Here is a 23,045-nt window from a genome sequence, read left to right as displayed (position 1 = left end):
CTAGTACATCTTTAACATTAATTAAATATAAATAGAACATTTTCCTACCCAGTAATTAATTCCTTCTAAATATATAATTTTATGGTCAAATCTGTCCTCTTCAAGATTAATATCTCTGTGTTCTCCAACCCCTGCCTGTAAACACGGTATCCTCTTTCACTACCGTTTGCTCCTTCTTCCAACTCTTTGAACACCATGCTCTCTGCTCCCTTCTCGAATCTATGGGATTTATACTATGCTAATATCATAGAATCTGGTTACCAGACTTGTAATATCCTTTATCCCTTCTCCACACATCCTTTTCCTCCCCCAGGAAATATAGCTGCTGTGAATAAAAAATGGATCTGTATCAGAAACATTAAAAAACAAAAAATTATACTCACTTCCATAATCTGTTGATATATTAATGGTTTTCTGTGCAACCATGTTCTCAAAATAGTATATAGTCCCAGTGCATGTGTAGTCCTTGTTGGGTGATAAATTTGTCAGTATTCCCGTATGTTCTGTAACGTTTTGGATATCTTCCCCATGTTAAAATGCAAAGTTTCATTAATACTTTTTCATAAACCCAAAAATTCTAGTTAACATTTTTGGTGGGATTTTCAAAAGAGCTCAGCATTGACAGTGAAGGTTGACTTCAGCAGGGGCAGTGCTACATTAATGCTAAGTGCTTTTGAAAATCCCACCTTTAAATATTTTAATGTTTTACATTCATAATCTATTCCTTTTACCTTGATAGATATTAGATAAAAAACCTGTGATCAGTTTTCAAAAAGGGAGCTAAATACATGACTTGCACCACTTATTGTATTGTACCTCCTTCATTTAAGATTAAAGGCTCTGTTTTGGCTGTGGTGATTTACACATTTACCATTTCCCCCCCTATACATCTCCCCTGAGGTTAGAGGGGCATGTTCTATTCAATGTATCCTGCTCAAAGATTATCAAGATACACAACCATTTGTATACATCTTCCTTGGTGAAGAAAGTCTAGACATTATGAATGTGAATCTGTATTTCAAGTAGAACCAATTATTTTCAAATATGACTTCCAAGGTGATTTCTTGTTTCTTTGATTCACTCAACACTATTAATTAATTGACTAAACTGATAAAAATGTAATATAAATTGTACATGTAGCAAAATTTATGTTTTTGTCAAAATTGTCCAAAAAATTTGGCCCAAGCCAAAACAACAAATATAATTAAAAAGAGTTAAATTCTGGACTTATTGAAGACAATGGGATTTTTGCCATTGAATTCAAATGGGACTAGGATTACACCCATAGTGTTCCATTAAAATAAAAGAAAACAATACAACAAAGATTTCCTTTAAAAATTGTTTAGTTAATATCAACTAAAATCAAAAATCAAAGCCCAATACACTACTCAAAATCTGGAAGTGTAGAATCTACTAGATGATTTTTCTCTAGTCTGTTTTCTATTTCAAGCATTATAATTTAGTCTGCATAACAGGTTTATCTTATCTTTGTTTAGAAGTTCCCCAATCCCTCAACTAGCTTTCCATGCAAGTCACAGGAGAAATTAATAGAGCTTGTTGGGAAAATTCTGATTAAACATTTTTTCATCAGAATTTGTTGAAGTCAAACATTTTGCTGAAATGGTTTGATTTCAAGGAACTTCTGATGGAACTCAGGCAGGTTTTGAAACTGGCCCATTGAACACCTCACTGGTTTCCTGTCAGCCTGACAGGCTGCTGGGGAGCCTGAGTTTCTAAGCTCTGCAGCTCTGGGGCAGCCCTTCTACGTGGACGTTCCCAGAGCTGGGGACTCCAGGGCTGCCCATCACTGAACAGCAGTTGTGAAACTCTTGTTAACTTGACAAGAGTCTGGTCAGTTTCATGGCTTTCATTCAGTGGTGTGCAGCCACAAAACCGACCAGAATTATGTCACTTTAAAGCACCAGATACCAAGGTTGTCAGGACCTCTCCACTGCTGCAGCCCACCTGGCAAGTAGCTAGGCATCCTGCGAGCATATTTCATTTCAGAATTGCCACCATTTTCATTGTTTCCAAAGTGAAAAATTGTGGGATTTCAATTCTACCAACATTTTCAAAGTTCTGGTTTTTGTCCCAATTGAGGGCGATTTTTTTTCTGAAACTGAACTGAAATTTGGTTTCCCACTAGCTCTAGAAATTAATTATATCTCATGGGATAATTTAGAAGACAGGTTTTCTATGTGGCATTTTCTTTAAGTTCAAAGTTCATAACAACCATCTGGTCATTAGTTAACATTCTCAGGTAAGGTCCAATAGTATATAGAATAGTATATATATATTTTTAGTTCCCATACAGTATCTACTACTGTCCATCCTCTATCCCTCTTCTCATACTCTGTTTATGAGGGAATGTTTTCACACCTCCATATTTTTATAAATATGCATTTTAAGTCTACTCTAGTATCTCAGTTTATGCTGACACTTAGGATAAAAATGATATTTCTTGCTTTAAATTTGTCCATTCACCATCAAATCAAAACAAAAATAATTTAAAACTGTAACTTTTAAAAGGTACAAAAAGTTTCCTACCATTTTCACAGGCAAAATTGTAGGCCAAAGAGCAATTAGATGAGTTATTCCAACGCAGTTGTACAGATGTATTGGTTATTTCACGGCTTTCCAAACTGTACCTAGCTCCATCTGTGAAGAAGGATTCGTGTCTTATATTATTGTGACATTTTCTGCAATGTTATTTCTTTTCATACCAATTAATTATGTTCTTGTTTGGTGACTCTACTGTTATATAAAATATATACAAACAAATGACACCAAGTAATACATTAAGAAATTTAACCAACAATTAAAGGATTAACCAAAAAAACCCAGTGATTAAAAAATAATATAAATGTAACTGAGTGAAATTAATGTTGGCCTTTGAAATTCTAAACCAGTAGTCCTCATGGAACACAAGGGATGTTACAAATTCTAAGTTTCCAAATTCAAAGTTTCTGTTATACCACATTCAAAGATAGCATGGTTAGATTTTTTTTTTTTTACAATGGCAAAAATTTATTTTTTACATTCTATCTTAACTCAAAAATGCCTGAAAATATTTTGAAAAAATTTTAAAACACAAAATCTCTTCTAGAGAAAGACCAGATATGGAAAATTTCAGCCTGCTTTTCAGAAAAGTATAGACAGGGAAAGACGGGGAGGCCCAGGAAAGCTGAACAACTTTATAGTTGCTCACACTCTGTTGAGTGCCAACTTTATGTGGCTGCAAAGATGGGAGAAGAAGTTGCAAGAAGCTTTTCCTGTCCCCCGTAAGGGCCAGACATGCTCTGCTTGAGGAAGTTCCACTTCAACACACGGGAGTGTGACTGGCACAAAAGGAACAATCAGCTGCAGTTTGAAGGGTGTAACAGCAGGTGCACTCCCTTGAAGTGCCATGGAATTGAGAACAAATTCCTCCCCTCACTGCTTCAGGACAGAGCACCACCCATATTGCCCCTTATTATGGACTGTATTTAATGTGAAGAATTAGTCCTGAGTAAATTCGGAGGTGTGATAAATCCTTTGTAGAGAGTTCCAGTGTTTCAGGGATTTGTTTTTCCAATATGTGGAATTTTGTGCACTGTAATGCATTCCAAAGGCAGAAATAAATTATTATTATTAGCCAGTGATGAAAGGGATGTATCCTATCATCGCAGGGATGATGCAGCACTATCAACAAACAGGCTGAATTTCACCAAAAACAAAAAAATCTTTCCATACATCCTTCATTATTATTAAAAAACCCACTTTAATTGTAACATTACTATTCACTTTTCTATTGAATAGTGTTTAGTACTATTGCTTATATCCATGATGGTTTTGTTCCTCCTTTCTTTTTCCTTTTGAAACATGAAACCAGCTCCCTTTCTGCCTAACAGTTCAGCAGGATGAGAAATGAAAACAAAGATAAAAATTTCAGAAGGCTTGAAGGCCCAGATCCTCAAAGGATCAAATGATTTCAATGGAAGTTAGGAGCCTAAATACCTTTAAGGATCTGGCCTAAGTGATTTAGGATACTAAATCTCATTTTTCAAAGTGGCTTAGGCACTTAGAAACCTAAATCTCATTGAAAATCAACGAGACACAGATTCCTAAATCACTTATATTCTTTGGAAAATTTTACCCCAGATTAAATTTCCTCATTCTGCATCAGTCCTGAGACCCATACAGAGGACTGTCCCACCAGGCCAATATCCTGGCTATAGAGGAACTATCCCCATCCTGGTTATAAGCATGTGAAAAATAGAGTTGGCTATAAAGGAAACTGTTTTGGGAAACTAAACTGTAGTGGTCATTCTCTATCTCTGACTAATACAGAGATGTGAGGGAAGAAGCGGGAGGATGTAAAATACGGTTACAGGGGAAGAGAAGGCCAGCAGCAGATGAGGAAAGCTTCCATTCCTTGTTTCCACTGCAGATAGCTCTGTACAATTGGACCTGATATAAAGGAGTCTTATAGCTTAAGTTACAAGTCTGGAGGCCATCTTTTCAAACTCATGCCTATTATGTATTGTATATCTGAAGAGTTTATCAAATAGAATTTCCCCCACCATATCAGTCACTAAAGAATGTTTTGCTCTTCCTGCACTATGAATCTAGAGAGGAATGGGTATCATTTGGCAAGCTATATAATTGAACATAGAAAACTAAATAAAAAAATATTACATGCTACTCACACCACTCAATCTGCACTGGACTACAGAAAATATAATTAGGGTGGAAAGAATTAAATAAGAAAAAGCTCAATACACCTTTGTCCCTGAAAACATAATTACAAAGTCCAGTTTCTTGATCAACTGTCTCTAAGCCATACACCTTGTGCAAAGAAATATTTAAAACATACTTGTGTGTGACCACTCAGAGCTTGAAAACACACAAGCCTAATCAGGAAACGTGCATTTCAAATTAAGATAATATTTAAGGTATTTGAGGGGGCAATTTTTCAGGACTCCATGCATAACACACTATTTGTTCTTTGAGCATGTATACTGCATCACTATTATATCATTTTCATTGAATGGACATGGGGAGAGGTGTAACTTTGTGCTTTAATCAAAGATTAATGATACCAAAACTCAGAGTCTGAAGTCTAAGGGTATAAGAGAGAGGAATTTCCAGCCCCAAACAACACTTGGAGTCCACCCAGTCAAGCAGCAGATTTCTGAAACTCTGCACCAAGAACATAACACAGTGTTTGCTAAATAAAACCTCATATTGAACAAAAGCTGTACTTACCAGGTGGGATATGAATTACATGTGATGATATTTTGGGGCATTCATTATATCCAACTGTAATGTTATATGGCAGACATTCCTTAAGTCCTTCAATAGTTTGGTTTTTCACCTTACAAGTGGAGTTGCAGAAAATATTGTATGTTCTATTTTTTCCAGGAATGTTCAACTTTGCAGTGACTGTGCTACCACTGTAGGTATATTTCACATTAATATCAATTTTTTCTAAAAGAAGGGGAGAAAATGTGAAAAATGGATTTATAACAATTTTTCTTACTTTTTTTTTATACTTCAGCTAGAGAGTTACTGATCCAACACTGTATCCTGCTCTCCAGCATAATTTGTGCTTTAAAGACCCCAAGAGAAAATATTAGAGCTGGTTGAATTTTTTTGACCAAAAAGTTTTCTGGTCAGAAAATGTAGTTTTGTCAAAATAGAAAATTTCCATGGGAAAATGTCAATGTCTATGAATTTGTTTTCAATTTTCCAGTTGGAAGAATCAAAACAAAACAAAAATCATTTTGAATTGACATTTTGAAACTAAAGGAATTATTTTTATTTTGGAACATCAATTCAAAATGGAATTTTTTATTTTGACACGTTGACTAATTTTGTGTGAATCAAAACTATTGAAATTTTCATTTCACCATTTCTGATTCAAAACTTTTCATAGTTTTTCATTCTGAGATGATTTTCAATATTTTGACTTTTCATTCCTAATCTGAAGGGAATGTAGTTTTAAAATGTTCACATTTCCTGCAAAAGGAAATGTTCATTTTTGAATTACTCCTGAAAACATCTGTTCTGGTGTATGAAACTTGGAAATGTATTTTTCTACTCCCCTGACATATGAGGAAACAAACAAACCTGGTCTTTTGAAAACATATTGTTGCCGGACCAATTAATAACTGCAAAACATTATATATTCCAAACTGTCTACCAAATAATTAGATCTGGACTCTGCCTATGAATTGGAGAAACTTGTCTAGTTTGAATTAGTGATCAGCCACTAAAATTTGCATTCATTTCCTCTCTCACATGGTGTAAAATAAAATTATTGCAGAAAAAAAGCTTAGAGAGCCCCTTGGTGTTGAATAAAACCAGACTTTTTTCTCCTTTAGGCAGACTCTGCTCCAGCACTGACGTGTAATTAATAGCAGCAGCCTAGTGCCCGATAGGATGCCTCAGCAGAGTGGGAAATGGAGAGCAGAAAGTCAGAAACTTCGAGGAAGTTTAAAACAATTATTCTAAAATAGTAACAACAAGGAGTCTGGTGGCACCTTAAAGACTAACAGGTGCCACCAGACTCCTTGTTGTTTTTGTAGATACAGACTAACATGGCTACCCCCTGATACTAAAATAGTAAGAAAGCTTAAAAAACAACCTGAGATAGGAGCTGATTTGGTTTATTTGAGCATTTAGCTGATCTGAGTGAAGTGGAGAGAGTTTCTTTCTGGTTTGAAAAGTTTCATTTCACTTTTATTAAGCATAACTTACCACAAGATATTGGAGTTGTCACTGTAGTAGTTACTGTAAAAGAAAAGAAAAGAAAAGAAAAGAAAAGAAAAGAAAAGAAAAGAAAAGAAAAGAGAAAAACAAATTAATATCATAAGGCAGCTTTCTACATTCAGTTGTAGAGGACAGTGACTGATAATATGAAAAGATCTGGTACATTCAATACAGATATTTGTATTTCGATCTTCAAAAATAGTTGAAAAACAGGGAAGAAAATTCAATGAAATTTATGCAATAATTCCCACCATTTTTAACCAACTCTATTAGGCCTGGTCTACACTACGAGTTTAGGTCGACTTTAGCAGCGTTAAATCGAATTAAGCCTGGACACGTGCACACGACGAAGCCCTTTCTTTCGACTTAAAGGGCCCTTTAAACCGGATTCTTTACTCCACCTCCGACGAGGGGATTAGCGATAAAATCGTCCTTAGCGGGTCGGAATTGGGGTAGTGTGAACGGAATTCGACGTTATTGGCCTCCGGGAGCTATCCCACAGTGCTTCATTGTGACCGCTCTGGACAGCACTCTAAACTCAGATGCACTGACCAGGTAGACAGGAAAAGCCCCGCGAACGTTTGAATTTCATTTCCTGTTTGCCCAGCGTGGAGAGCACAGGTGACCACGCAGAGCTCATCAGCACAGGTAACAGTGATGGAGTCCCAGGATCGCAAAAGAGCTCCATCATGGACCGAACAGGAGGTACGGGATCTGCTCTCCATATGGGGAGATGAATCAGTGCTAGCTGAACTCCGTAGCAGTAAACGAAATGGCAAAATATTAGAAAAGGTCTCCAAGGCCATGAAGGACAGAGGCCATAACAGGGACGCACAGCAGTGCCGCGTGGAAATTAAGGAGCTAAGGCAAGCCTACCACAAAGCCAGAGAGGCAAACGGAAGGTCCGGGGCAGAGCCGAAAACATGCCGCTTCTACGCGGAGCTGCATGCCATGCTAGGGGGTGCAGCCACCACTACCCCAACCGTGTGCTATGACTCCTTCACTGGAGAAACACACAGGGAAGCGGGTTCGGGGTATGAGGAAGATGAGGATGAAGATCATGTAGATAGCTCACAGCAGCAAGGAAGCGGAGAAACCGGTTTCCCCAACAGCCAGGATATGTTTATCACCCTGGACCTGGAACCAGTAACCCCCGAACTCACCCAAGGTGTGCTCCCAGACCCTGAGGGCACACAGGGGATCTCTGGTGAGTGTACCTTTGTAAATATTACACATGGTTTAAAAGCAAGCGTGTTTAATGATTAATGATTAATTTGCCCTGGCAATCGCGGCCACTACAGCTACTGGAAAAGTCTGTTAACATGTATGGGGATGGAGCGGGAATCCTCCAGGGACATCTCCAGAAAGCTCTCCTTCATGTACTCCCAAAGCCTTTGCAAAAGGTTTCTGGGGAGGGCTGCCTTATCCCGTCCGCCAATGGTAGGACACTTTACCACGCCAGGCCAGTAGCATGTAGTCTGGAATCATTGCATAACAAAGCATGGCAGCGTATGGTCCCGGTGTTTGCTGGCATGCAGACAACATCCATTCCTTATCGCTCTTTGTTATCCTCAGGAGAGTGATATCATTCACGGTCACCTGGTTGAAATGGGGTGATTTTATTAAGGGGACATTCAGAGGTGCCCATTCCTGCTCTGCTGAACAGAAATGTTCCCCGCTGTTAGCCACGCGGTGGATGGAGGGGTGAAGTGATCATCCCAGAGAATTGGGTGTGGGGGGAGAGGGGGGTTAGTTGGGTTTGTGCTGCATGTTAACCCGGAAACCGCAGCCCCTCCTTTTACATTGCAAACCCATTTGAAATGGCCAACCAATGGGTGCTTGATCTGGGAAATGAGGGCGCTGCTGTTTGAAACCATTCCCACATGTTATGAGGGTTAAAAAAGCCAAAAGACTGTGGCTTACCATGGCTGCCTGCAAGCCGAAATCTGTTGCCTGGCACTGCGTGAGTGATCTCTCACACCAAACCGGCAGGCCCTCAATATAAGAGGAAAAATGCGACCTTGTAACGAAAGCACATGTGCTGTGTAATGTGAACAGCAAAATGTAACGTGAAAAAGTGTACCCATTGTTCTCTAAAATATGTCTTTTTTAACCACCTCTCCCTTCTCCTCCACCAGCTGCAAATGTTTCTCCTTCACAGAGGCTAGTGAAGATTAGAAAGAGAAAACGTAGGACGCGGGACGATATGTTCACGGAACTCCAGATGTCCTCCCACGCTGACAGAGCACAGCAGAATGCGTGGAGGCAGTAAATGTCAGACTACAGAAAAGCACAATATGAACGAGAGGAGAGGTGGCGGGCTGAATCGCGGGATGAACAGAGCAAGTTGCGGGCTGAAGATGATAGGTGGTGTCAGCTTGCAGACAGAAGGCAAGAGTCGATGCTCCGGCTGCTGGAGCATCAAACTGATATGCTCCAGCGTATGGTTGAGCTGCAGGAAAGGCAGCAGGAGCAGAGACCGCCGCTACAGCCCCTGTGTAACCAACAGCCCTCCTCCCCAAGTTCCATAGCCTCCTCACCCAGACGCCCGAGAACACAATGGGGGGACCTCTGGCCACCCAGTCACTCCACCCCAGATGATTGCCCGAGCATCAGAAGGCTGGCCTTCAATAAGAGTTAAAGTTTTAAACTGCAGTGTGTCCTTTTCCTTCCCTCCTCCCCCACCCATCCCGGGCTACCTTGGCAATTATCCCCCTAGTTGTGTGATGAATTAATAAAGAATGCATGAATGTGAAGTAACAATGACTTTATTGCCTCTGCAAGCAGTGCTCGAAGGGGGGAGGGGATGGTGGGGTGTTTGGTGTACAGGGAAGTAGAGTGAACCGGGCGGGGGGGCGGAGGGTTCATCAAGGAGAAACAAACAGAAGTTTCACACCGTAGCCTGGCCAGTCACAAAACTGGTTTTCAAAGCTTCTCTGATGCGCACCGCGCCCTGCTGTGCTCCTGTAACCGCCCTGGTGTCTGGCTGCGCGTAATCAGCAGCCAGGCGATTTGCCTTAACCTCCCACCCCGCCATAAATGTCTCCCCCTTACTCTCACAGATATTGTGGAGCGCACAGCAAGCAGCAATAACAATGGGGATATTCTTTTCGCTGAGGTCTGAGCGAGTCAGTAAGCTGCGCCAGCGTGCTTTTAAACGTCCAAATGCACATTCCACCACCATTCGGCACTTGCTCAGCCTGTAGTTGAACAGGTCCTGACTCCTGTCCAGGCTGCCTGTGTACGGCTTCATGAGCCATGGCATTAAGGGGTAGGCTGGGTCCCCAAGGATCACGATAGGCATTTCAACATCCCCAATGGTTATTTTCTGGTCCGGGAAGAAAGTCCCTTCCTCCAGCTTTCGAAACAGACCAGAGTGCCTGAAGACGCGAGCATCATGTACCTTTCCCGGCCATCCCATGTTGATGTTGGTGAAACGTCCCTTGTGATCCACCAGGGCTTGCAGCAGCATTGAAAAGTACCTCTTGCGGTTTATGTACTCGGTGGCTTGGTGCTCCGGTGCCAAGATAGGGATATGGGTTCCGTCTATGGCCCCACCACAGTTTGGGAATCCCATTGCAGCAAAGCCATCCAGTATGGCCTGCACGTTTCCCAGAGTCACTACCCTTGATATCACCAGGTCTTTCATTGCCCTGGCAACTTGGATCACAGCAGCCCCCACAGTAGATTTGCCCACTCCAAATTGATTCCCAACTGACCGGTAGCTGTCTGGCGTTGCAAGCTTCCACAGGGCTATCGCCACTCGCTTCTCAACTGTGAGGGCTGCTCTCATCCTGGTATTCTGGCGCTTCAGGGCAGGGGAAAGCAAGTCACAAAGTTCCATGAAAGTGCCCTTACGCATGCGAAAGTTTCGCAGCCACTGGGAATCGTCCCACACCTGCAACACGATGCGGTCCCACCAGTCTGTGCTTGTTTCCCGGGCCCAGAATCGGCGTTCCACGGCATGAACCTCCCCCAGTAACACCATGATTTGCAAATTGCTGGGGCCTGTGCCTTGTGAGAGGTCATCAGGGAGAAACACAAACAACTGTCACCCAGAATGGCCCCCCCAAAGATTGAACTCAAAACCTTGGGTTTAGCAGGCCGTTGATTTCACGGAGGGAGGGGGAAGCAAATGAATACAGAACAAATCTATTTTTTACATCTTAAGCTGGCAGACAACAGTGCAGCATGACTGATAGCCCTCGGCATCTTCTGGGTGCTTGGCAGAAAATACTGGGCGCTTGGCAGAAAATAGCATACTACAACTGATAACCATCATCGTCAAGACAGTTCGATAGGACTGAGCATGTCTGCCCAGGTGCCCATGATTGACAGCCACTGCAGTACGACAACGACGGATACCAATCGTAATATACCATCTTCTACCAAAAGGCAAGGGGCTGCTGCTGTGTGCAATGCAGCCCCACGTCTGCCAGCCCCATGTCTGCCAGCACCCAGATCGCCGATGAAGGCTACCAGTCATACTGCACCGTCTACTGCCAAAAGGCAATTAGCTGCTGCTGTGTAGCAATGCAGTACCACGTCTGCCGGCACCCAGAGGACATATGGTGACGGTGAGCTGAGCTGAGCTGAGCGGGCTCCATGCTTGGCGTGGTATGTTGTCTGCACAGGTAACCCAGGTAAAAAGGCGCGAATCGATTGTCTGCCGTTGCTCTGACGGAGGGGGAGGTGCCTGACGACATGTACCCAGAACCCCCCGCGACACTGTTTTGCATCATTCAGGCATTGGGATCTCAACCCAGAATTCCAATGGGCGGCGGAGACTGCGGGAACTGTGGGATAGCTACCCACAGTGCAATGCTCTGGAAGTCGACGCTAGCCTCGGTACTGTTGACGCAGTCTGCCGACTTAATGCACTTAGAGCATTTTATGTGGGGACACACACAATCGGCTGTATACAACCGATTTCTATAAAACCGGCTTCTATAAATTCGACCTAATTTCGTAGTGTAGACATACCCTTAGATACTATGTGTTTCATTATTTCTCAGTGATATTGTTAATTGCGGATCATACTGCTCATTATAAATGGTTCTTAACCTTATTTCTACAACAGGGGTCTGCAGACCACTGGTTGAAAACCAGTGTTCTATGATAATAACAACCTTTCGCGGATCCCTTAGACATAGTCTGAGGACACCCAGGGGTCTGCGGACCATAAGTTGAAAACCACTGAACTAGACTTTATTTTTTAGAAAAAGATCCAATTTTGATTTAAAAATAGATCTGTCCAGAAAATAAAAATTCCATTTCACAAAAGATTTTTAGAAGTTTCAAAATTTGTCTTCATTCTGATGCAAAACAAAATGAGACCTTCTGAAATTTTTCACAAAAACACACGACAGCTACCTGCCCATCCCAGAATAGCCAGTGCTATAGAGTCTGTCTCAATCACTCCTGTTGGAGCTGTTCCACTTTCTATATCATAGAATCATAAGACTGAAAGGGACCTCGAGAGACCATCTAGTCCAGTCCCCTGCACTTAAGGCAGGACTAAGTATTATATAACTAAATATTCAGTGAGGAAGAGATGTGTTGACTTTCTAAGGCCACTGATTAGGGTACTTGCCTAGGATGTAGGAGAGCCAGGTTTGAAACTCTGATCTGCATGATTTGGGGCAGAAATTTGAACCTGGCTTCCCCCCAGCCCTGATGAGTGCCCTAACCACCAGGCTATTAGCTAGTCTGAGTGGGGTCTCTCTCTTCCCCTTCCACCCCCCAAAATTTCAGCCTGCACTTCAGATATCTTCCTGGCAATTTTTTAAACCAAAACTTCCAAAAACAATTTTGATGAAATGGCATTTTTTAAAGAAAAAGATTTTGTCAAAAATTATCTCAACCAGCTCTATTTAAAAACTCAAGGGATAGAAGATTTACCACATTTCTTGGTAATCTTTTCCTGTGTTTGATTATCTCATTGTTAAAAGTTTTGCCTTATTTCCAGTTTGAACGTTGCTGACTTCAACTTCCAGCCACTGATTATCGTTATGCCTTTGTCTCCTATATTAAAAAGCACTCTAATATGAGATATCTCTTCTCTTTGTATGTGATTATAGACTGTGATCAGGTCACCTCTAAACCTTGTGTTTGATTAACTAAATAGGTTGAGATTCTATAGTCTCTTGTTGTAAGGCATTCAACTCTTCTCTATATCTTATCCAATTTTTCAACATCTTTTTTAAAATTTGGACCCCAGAACTGGACACAGTATAGTAGTCTCATCAATGCCCTATACAGAGGCAGTATCACCTCTCTACTCTTGCTTGATATTTTCTTGATACCTCCAAATATTGTCTTAGTCCTTTTTTGCCATAATATTGTTCTGAAAGCTCATGTTAGAACATGAATATGGCCATACTGGGTCAGACCAATTGTCCATCTAGTCCAGTATCCTGTTTTCTGACAGTAGCCAGTGCCAGATGGTTCAGAGGGAATGAAGGTTAATTTTTCACTTGGCTGAGAAGAAGTGAATCTGGCCTCTTTTACATCAGTTAACTCTTACATTAGGAGTAGTAAGCATTTTATTCTTAGTAGTAAGAGATTTTAGTTTAATGCAATTTTCTGCAGTTGCATCTGTAGAATAAATCACTTGTTAGGTTTAAAAAAAATACTCAAAGTCACTTCAGCGCCCTCATTCTAACACATTTCCCATGCATTCAGTGTTAGGATTGCCAGAACTGTGTGCAGGTTTGTCACCTGTTGTGAGAGTGGGAGTAGTCAAAATGGTGTTTGAGGAAGGCTGAGAAATGTTTGCTTGAGTGCTGGTTGGAGTATGGTTCACGGATGGTGAGGTGGTGTGCAAGCGTGACAGATTGGAAGCATCTGCAAGGACAGAACAAATTAGTATTAGAAAGTGAGTTTGTTTTTCATGTAATCATATCATAAACGTCTTGGACTATGTACTTTCTTCTTGTAATTATCTTACCAAAAGATTGAACAGAGCTGCAAGTAAGGTTGTGTTAGTATTTCCATTAAAGAACAAAACAAGAATCTTTAACTAGAATTCACAATATCAGGACTCTTTTATATGTCAATCAGTTCTCAAATATATGGGCCATAATGAAGTCAACAGAAGCTTTGCCTGAATAAGGGCTGCAGGTTTTATCCCATTGTGTGAACATAGTTTTGCCCATAGTTCTTATCATTAGGCACAATTCCACAAACTACTAAACATAGTGCTTACACCCATGAGACTCCTCATGGTGTAGGCCAGTGATTCTCAAACTTTTGTACTGGTGACCCCTATCACACAGCAAGCCTCTGTGTGCAACCCCCCCCCTTATACATTAAAAACACTTCTTTACATATTTAACACAATTATAAATGCTGGAGGCAAAGCAGGATTTGGGGTGGAGGCTGACAGCTCGCGACCCCCCATGTAATAACCTCATGACCCCCTGAGGGGTCCCGACCCCTAGTTTGAGAACCCCTGGTGTAAGCACTACCCTCAGCAGTATGTGTTTGCCAGGTCAGGTATGCTACCTACAGTGCCTTGGTATTTACTTCATTGCTTAGAAACCACTCACTGTTTGTTTTATCAGTGTCACTGTTTACTGGGCCAGTTCCTGCAGCTCTTGCTTTGGCAAAACTCTCATTGACTTGCAGGAAGAGTTTTGCCTGAATAATGACTGTAAGATCAAGTCATATGCTGGAAATAAAACACAGAAACACCTTGTGGTCTTGCGTCAGTTGTGAAGCTTAGGAACATTTTCAGTTTGTTGAGCAGTAAGTGTGATAAACTGCCAAACTACACAATTTTCTCCATGTACAGCTCAAGCAATTGTATTATTGCCAACCTGGGTAATCTAAAGGAATACAGCAAACCTGATGGTTTATATGTGGTGGTAGCAGGAGTGAGTGAAGTAAGGGCAGCAGTGCTGCTGTGTGGCTGATTGCTGGATCCAAAGGAAGAGTTTGAGTCTGCATGAGTGCTGGGGTTTGTGCTGCTTGTTGGAATGATGCCTGTAGTAAGGAAGTACAATAGTTCTGTTAGTGCTTCCTAACATATCATGCACAGACAATGACAACAAAGTCACACATAAAGAAGGTATCTATTCCTGAATAGATAACGTTAAAAGAAGGAAAACTGAGACCGTATATTTTAGGCAGTTATACAATTTCATTTTGTTTCTTATATGTAAGGCCAAAATCAAAAGTAGAAACATGCATTCTATAAGAAAAGAAACCAGAGTTGCAAAGCATCTATGAGTTGAGAACCTGACGTGTTCAATGCCCTCAGTTCTCACTGGGCCTGACACTGCTGCAGCTGAAGTCAAAGGTGAGACTTTCATTGGCTTCATGGGATCAGGATAAAGCTAGTTGATTCTGATGGTAGCTGAGGTTGCTCAGCCCCCTGTAGATTCAGGTGCTGAGAGAGAGAGAGGTTTACCCTGGTAATTTTAATAACTGTTCCAAAACAATAATATAAATGTCACTATTAGCCTCTAATATTCTCTTACGTATAAAACCAATGTAAAAACTAATCTATTGTCCCATCTTATTTGAATAACTCAGTAAAGATCAGATTCTGTTGGTAAATACTTTTATAGACATTGTACAAGTGTGCACAAGGTCATACATCCCAGTCAGTGGCAAAGCCAAGGAACAGAAGTTGGGAATCCTTACTCTCAGTCCCCTGATCTAACCACCACACAGCACTCTCAGAGGATATAAAATCTTCCCTAGGATTCTCAGTTGATTCATATTCTTTAGACTGGTTTGAAAGAAGTTAAGAATAAATGTATGTTCAAAAATGGCATGTAATCAGTATTCATTACTTTAACTCTTTGAATAGGGAAATGGAAGCTAAAATTCATCTCTTGAAATACCTGTATGTAATATATACCATATATACCTATAAATAACCTAAAGGACCACTGGATGTCATCATTGCTTCACAAAAGAAAAAATAAATAAACCAAGTTTTATCTAACAATGAATCATAACTTCTAACCTGATTGCTATTTTTTTTTTTTAATTTCAAGAGATTTGGCATCTTGGTTCCACTTTTGTCCAACTCTATTGTCTGTTTTTCATCTTCTGCATCACAGTTGCCAATTTTCACGCGATAAATAAGCACCCCGACTTTCACAATAAGCCAAAAATCAAGCTAATCCCATTTCAAAACAAGACCAAAACAAGCCAATCCCTAAGAACCCCAACACTCTATGTGACTAGATCCCCCCGGTGTGCAGTCTGGGACTGTCGTGGGCCTGCTATGCACCCCTGACCCTCCCCCGCCCTCCTATGCCCACCTTGCCCCTGCTTGCCGGCAGCCAATCAAAAAAAAGAAGAAGCAACAAACTACAACAAGCAACAAGCTACACGACAAACAAGCAATAAGCTACAAGCCAAAAACTAGCCAACAAGCAACTCACAAGCCAATTAAGCCAAAAATAAGCACAATTTCTGTGTTTTTTTCGCAGGTTTGGCATGTCTGTTCTGCATGTTCAAAGGGCACATTGGTACCTCTCACTGTACTATTCTACTGCTATTTCAGTCTTCCTATAGTGTTTCTCTGCCTTCAGCCCCAGTTTCACTGTCCTCTCTCTCATTCTCAGCTGTGACCTCTTAACTCTTTGTTTGCAGATAAAGATAATACGATTTTGTAAGTGTGTGGTAAAGTGCTATTATATGATGAAGAACCTGAATTCTCTTATTTGTGCTATATTTATATTACTGGTTTTTTTACTGTATAGATCTGGTCCCAAGCCGGTGAATTCAGCGGAAAGACTTCAGCTGACTTCAGTGGGCTTTGGACTCTTCTTTTAATTCTATTGGGGTTTTCTGTAATTTTTGTAAAAGTTTAACTCCTCTGCTAGGTCAGATAAATGTGGAACCACTATCTGGAAGTAACAAAACAAAACAATTATGAACACATTTTCTGTTTAAACTAGCATACACAATTCAGATCCTACCATATTCTATTATTTGTATTAATTATTTGTATTTCAGTCATGCCTGGAGGCCAAGGCTCCATTGTGCTAGGCACTGTACCAACATATAACAAAGACACAGTCCCTGTCCTGAAGAACTTACAATCTAAATGAATATGTTAAGTGAGTGAGATATGTTCAGTAAAATACATGTAAACCACAAATTCAGACAGAAGCAAACTGGTTCATTTGGTTCCTCCTTTTTAAACCAGTCTATATTATTTCACCTGTGATCTCACTATTCTAAATGTAAAGGCATTAAACAATCTAGAAGATAATACTTGTACACACAAAGGATTTGTCTTATTAGACGTTAACACCACCACAATATAAGCAAATTTCATAGAGAAGTGTTGCAGTTCTGTAAGGAAAGTAAAATAGTTCTCTTACCAGTTCCATTAGATTTCGGCTCATTCCCTAAAAGGAATAAAAACAGGAGTAAATACAGTATGTCAAGAGAAGGTTATACACATTTGTGTCCGTACATTAAGGCCCCAATCCTGCAATCCGATTAATTCAAACAGATCCTTGCCCCATGCAGGAGAAGGGCTTTGGCACCTGACTCATGAAGGTATATGAGCACATGCCTGACTTTAAGCACGAGTAGTCCTGGAGAAGGCAATGAATTAAGTTGCAGCATACAAAAAAGCACATGCATTCTAGGTTCTTTAGTTCCTGCCGTTTACTTGGAAGGGAGCTGATTCACCTGAATCACTGACCTCTCCCTATGTGCCTCACATGATCAGCACACGCCAAAAGTGTGCAACTCTTAAACAGCACTGAAAACTGAGAACTGGAAGCACATAGATCAGGAAAAGGGTCGGTGAAGCATAGTGATAAAAACCTATAATTATATTGGTTTTATGATGTTACCTGTCACTTTGCAACTTCATTTCTATATATTTTTGTTTATACTAAAATTTGGAAACATTAATCATATTTGATTTTAATTTAAGCAATAAAAACAAAATAATGTTTCTGGAATGTTTACAAATTAGGATGTAAGATAATGGGCCAGAGCCTCAGCTGGTGTAAATCAATGTATCTCCACTTAAGTCATTGGAGCTGGCTAGATTTACACCACCTGAGGATCTGGCCCAATACTACCGAGTGAGACTAACTGGTGCTATACCAAAGAGTGCTTTTCAGTTGTCCATGGGGAGAGAAGAACCATTCTTTTCTTCCCAACTTCACACTGACTGCTCCTGGGATTCCCTGTCATCTAAAAAGATTTTAACCTTGTAGGTCACTCATCCCATTCTAATAAGATTTATTTGGGGAGTCATCTTGTAGCTTGATATTGGTAGTCTGGGATTCTGATGGAATGGGCGTGGGATGGAGATTTCCCAAAGATGTTTGTAACTAGAGGTGAAATGGTTCTCTCAGGTGTAGAGGATGTAAAAATGGAGGTTCAATACCAGTCTATATAACCCTATAGCACCTGGTGATACATAACTGACAGGAACTTAACTGTGAAATGTACAGTATAAATAGCAATTGTGTTTATTCTGTAGTGCTTTCTTTAATCCAGAATGTGAATTCAAGGCATGAGACACTGAGCTCCATTATTTCATCCAGGTGCTTAATTATCTGTCATGCAGTACACTGTCTACCGTAGAACAACATGTACTATACAAGAAACAAGTTAAAACTAGAACTAGTTTAATTTGTTAATTCTCTGTGATAGGCTGTGACACCTGAGTGAAGGAAACCTCCACATCTGAGTTGGAGTTCAAGCACTTGGGAGGCAAAGGTAGAATGAGAACTCAAACAATGCCCGATGCCTTTAAGGCCATTTTTATGTATATATATAAAGAAGGCTTCCCTCAGCTGTGGGCCTCAGCTATAGTACAAATATATGATGCTGAGCCCAATCCCTTCCAGCACCTCTGTGGGTTCCCTTCACCATATCACACCCCCATATTAGTATTTTTGGTAAACAGCCTACAGTGAAATATTCCCAGTTCACTGTTAGGAAATGTAGCTTTAGAAGCATCAGGACTATGGATCAGATTTTACAATATGGCTGCCTAAATTGCACATGCACCTGCACATGCTCATGCTTTTATGCATGCAAAATGGATACTTATGCATGCACTTACCTGTCGTGCACGCACAAATTCTATGGATACAATTAGCAATAGGTGCCTGCATTTGAGAATGTGGCCCTGTGTTTCTAAAAAAGAAATTACATTAAATTGGCTATCAGCCAGGATGGGCAGGACGCAAAACCATCCTCTAAAGCAGGGGTCGGCAACGTTCGGCACGTGGCTCGCCAGGATAAGCACCCTAGCGGGCCGGGCCAGTTTATTTACCTGCTGACGCGGCAGGTTCGGCCGATCGCAGCCCCCACTGGCCGCGGTTCGCCATCCCGGGCCAATGGGGGCGGCGGGAAGCCGCAGCGAGAGCATCCCTCGGCGAGCCGCGTGCCGAACGTTGCCGACCCCTGCTCTAAAGTGTCCCTAGCCTCTGTTTGCCAGAATCTGGGAATGGGCGACAAGGGATGGATCACTTGATGATTACCTGTTCTGTTCATTCCTTCTGGGACACCTGGCATTGGCCACTGTCAGAAGACAGGATACTGGGCTAGATGGACCATTGGTCTGACCCAGTATGGCCATTCTTATGTTCTTATGTTTTAAGCTTTAAGAGTCTGATTCTCATTTACCTAAAGCCTCTTTGCATTTTGTTCTGGCATCATCAAGAGGTCTTAAGGTAAATGAGAATCAGATTCTAAATATATCAAGGATATACAAATATTTTGAAATATTTCCCTAATTTAATTATTTAATGTACTATTCATGTGAGGTAAGCCAGTGTAAAGGATTACAACTGTAAAGGATTGTTGTAACGTCTGTGTGGTGGAACTAGATGTCAGTTCAGGGAAAACAATCTGAGAACAAAACTGTGCCCCGTGTTTCACTTTTACCTTCATTTTTGCCTGTAGGTGAGTGTGGAGTGGAGAGTGCAGATAGAGGTGATGTGCTTGTGGGCATGGGAGAATTTGTAGTTTCTGTTGTTCCTTCTCCTGTCACATGATGGAGAAAATATTATTAATTGAATAGTGTACATAGCGGAAAAGTACAATTTAAATAGAAAAAAAAAGTCAGCTGCCATTAGTTTTCCAGCTAGGACCATATTTCTTATTACAGCATTGATTACAGTGGGATAACTTCACGATGCTCTCTTATATATACACAACAAGAAGGCAGAGGTGTTTAATGCCTATTTTGCTTCGGCCTTCACTAAAAAAGGCAAATTGTGACCAAATATTTAACACAATTAATATTTACAACAAGGGACATGGCAAGCAAGTCAAAATAGGGTAAGAATAGGATAAAGAATATATAGATAAGTTAGATGTATTCAAGTCAGCAAGGGTCTGATGAAATTCACCTTCGGGTACATCAGGAACCAGCAGAAGCAATCTTGAAATCAGTAGTGATTATCTTTGAGAATTCATGAGGATGGGTGACATCCCAGAGGACTGGAGAAGGGCAAACATAGTACCTATGTTTAAAAACTGGGGACGGGGGGAGAAGACCTGGGGAATTATAGACTAGTGAGCCTAAGTTTGATACCTGGAAAGATACTGGAACAATCAATTTGTGAGCACCTAAAGGATAATAGGATTGTAGGTAATAGACAACATGGGTTTGTCAAGAACAAATTATGCCAAACCAACCTATTTTCCTGCTTTTACAGGGTTACTGGACTAGTGCATGGGTAGAAGCCACAGAGGGGATATATCTTGATTTTAGTAAGGCTTTTGACACTGTCCTATGACATTCTCATAAGCAAACTAGGAAAATGAGATCTAGATGAAATTACTCTAAGATGGGGGCACAACTTGTTGAAAGACTGTAATCAAAGAGTATGGTTCACTGTCAAACTGGGCGACATATCTAGTGGGGTTCCCTAGGGGGTCTCTCCTGTGTTTGGTACTATTCAACATTTTCATTAATGACTTGGATAACGGAATGGAAAGCATGCTTATAAAATGTGTGGATGACACTAAGATGGAGGGAGTTGCAAGTACTTTGAAGGACAGAATTAGAATTCAAGATGACCTTGAAAAATTAGAGAACTGGTCTGAACTCAAGAAGAGCTTTAACAAAGACAAGTGTAAAGTACTACACTTAGGAAAAATCAAATACACAACTAGACAATGGGGAATAACTGGCTAGGCAGTAGTACCGCTCAGAAGGCACTAGGGATTATAATGGATTACAAATTGAACATGAATCAATAATATGATGGAGGAAAAAAGCTAATATTCTAGGGAGTATTAACAGGAGTGTCACATGTAAGACACAGGAGGTAATTGTTCCACTCTACTCAGCACTGGTGAGTCCTCAGCTGGAGCACTATGTCCAGTTTGGGGCGCCAGAGTCTAGAAAAGGTGTGGACAAACTGGAGAGAGTCCACAAGAGAGCTACAAAAGATGTTAAAAGTTTAGAAAACCTGATCTATAAGAAAAGGTTAAAAAATGTGGGCATGTTTTATCTTGAGGAAAGAAGACTGAGGGGGAACCTGTCTCAGTGCAGGGGGCTGGACTAAATGGCCTCTTGAGCACCCATAATATTGTCTGACTTCACTGGAGCTGTGGTCCCTCAGCAGCTCTGAAAGTCAAGTTCCATATTTACATGCCTAAATTCACATTTATATCTTCCAAGAAGGCATTTGGTCTTGCTTTGAAGCTATCAAGAGATGGAGACTCCACCAGTTCCCTTTGTTTGTTCCAATGTTTGTTCCAATGGCTAGTCACCATTACTCGTAAGAAATTGTGCTTGCTTTCTAATTTGAGTTTATCTGGCTTCAGCTTCCAGCCATTGGGTCTTATGCCTTTCTCTGCTAGATTAAAGAGCCATTTAGTACCCAGTAATTTCTCCCTGTGAAGATACCACTACACAGTACTCAAATCTCCTCTCAATCTTCTTTTTGACATGTGAAACTGATTGAGTTCTTTAAGTCTCTCACTGTAAGGCATTTTTTCCAGTCCTCAAATCTTTCATGTGTCTCTTTTCCACACTCTTCCAAATTTTTCAACAGCCTTTTTAAAATGCGGACACCAAAACTGGAGCCAGTATTGTAGGACAGGTTTCGTCAGTGAATACAGTGCTTTATACAGATGACAATAGGTGCCCTTAGGCCTTTAGATGTCCTAAGAGCCTTGAATTCAGTAAAATTAGTATTATGAGGGAGGGAGACAGAAATAAATGACCCTGGCTGAGTGTAACACTGACAGACCCCGGGCATCAGCGGGCGGGATCGAAACGGGGACTTCGGGAGCTCAGTGCATGGGTCTCTACCGCAAGAGCTAAAAGCCAAAGGGCTGTTAGCTAAGGCTGTAGAGCAGACTCATTAATTTCTCTCTAAGTGGTCTTGGTGCCACTAGATGGGACAGAGCACCACATCCAGAAGGTGTGGGGGTTACATGAGCAAGTCAAGTAACAGCAGCATGAGCACACTTTGGAGAAGAACAGTAACAACCAAAATGCCACTTAAGGCTCAGTCCTTCACATCTGAAGGCTTTATTATCTCCCCCTTACACACACACGCTCACTGAATTGTCTTCATCACTGCACCTCTCACTCATTGTTCTGTCCCAAAAGATACTCAAGAAGCTCCCACTCTCAACAGAAGTCCTGAGACACATCCTAAAAGAGCCCCTGATGCCTTGTAACATCTCTGGTTCTATAACAGAATGCCATAATTTTGGCAAACAGCAAGACTCCACATGTTCAATATTTCTCTGCTGGAAGCTCTCTCCCTTTCTCAGCTAGTGCTTCTTCATTACACCACCACCCTGTTAATTTGCTGGCTGCATTCTGTGTCTCTCCACTAGCACCTCACTGCTTATTATCTCTTCTTTACTTCACCTTCTGCACATGATGCTTCATAACTATGATGTCTGTACCTCTTTGAATACAGACTCCTTCAACCCTTTAAAACAAAGCTCAAGGCTCAACCATCACAACTTAAACAGAAGACAAGGATAGCATAAGGGATACACATGCTTTCGACCTGCTGACATGCCAGGCTCAAAATTGGTCTCTAGTCTCCAGCACAGAAGCTCAGCATAGTCAGACCTTCAGGGACTCAAAAGGATTTCTCCTCATCAGCCAGACAAGCAACATCATAATAGTTCAGCTGCTCAAAAGATACTACAAGTTCCACAATCCATCTGGGCAGTTTAAAAAAAACCCCAAAATGTAGCCACCGAGTTTAAATAAGGCACCCCAGGAAAATGCTCAGTTGCTAAGTAGCCAAAAGCCTGATGGAACTTTAAAAAAGCTCACGTACATTAAAAAAACGAGATAGAAAGAAACC

The 23,045-nt window shown here is 41.0% G+C and overlaps 1 protein-coding gene across 1 annotated transcript in view; it reads right to left on the bottom strand.

The window, feature by feature from the left end:
* LOC112115860 (receptor-type tyrosine-protein phosphatase C) overlaps positions 1-23,045 on the bottom strand; it is a 151,895-nt gene that overhangs the window by 58,929 nt on the left and 69,921 nt on the right. Inside the window, exons 2-9 of the mRNA XM_026655755.1 lie at positions 19,642-19,740; positions 18,815-18,888; positions 17,103-17,129; positions 15,403-15,490; positions 14,304-14,405; positions 13,474-13,599; positions 6,742-6,774; positions 5,248-5,469 (exon numbers count right to left, since the gene is read on the bottom strand). Coding sequence (XP_026511540.1) covers positions 5,248-5,469; positions 6,742-6,774; positions 13,474-13,599; positions 14,304-14,405; positions 15,403-15,490; positions 17,103-17,129; positions 18,815-18,888; positions 19,642-19,740 — 771 coding nt within the window. The remainder of the gene's footprint in view (positions 1-5,247; positions 5,470-6,741; positions 6,775-13,473; positions 13,600-14,303; positions 14,406-15,402; positions 15,491-17,102; positions 17,130-18,814; positions 18,889-19,641; positions 19,741-23,045) is intronic.

The sequence above is a fragment of the Terrapene carolina genome, unplaced genomic scaffold (assembly GCF_002925995.2).
Source record: "Terrapene carolina triunguis isolate 2854851 unplaced genomic scaffold, T_m_triunguis-2.0 Scaffold211, whole genome shotgun sequence".
NCBI lineage: Eukaryota > Metazoa > Chordata > Testudines > Emydidae > Terrapene > Terrapene triunguis.
This window is presented reverse-complemented; position numbering and strand designations above follow the sequence as displayed.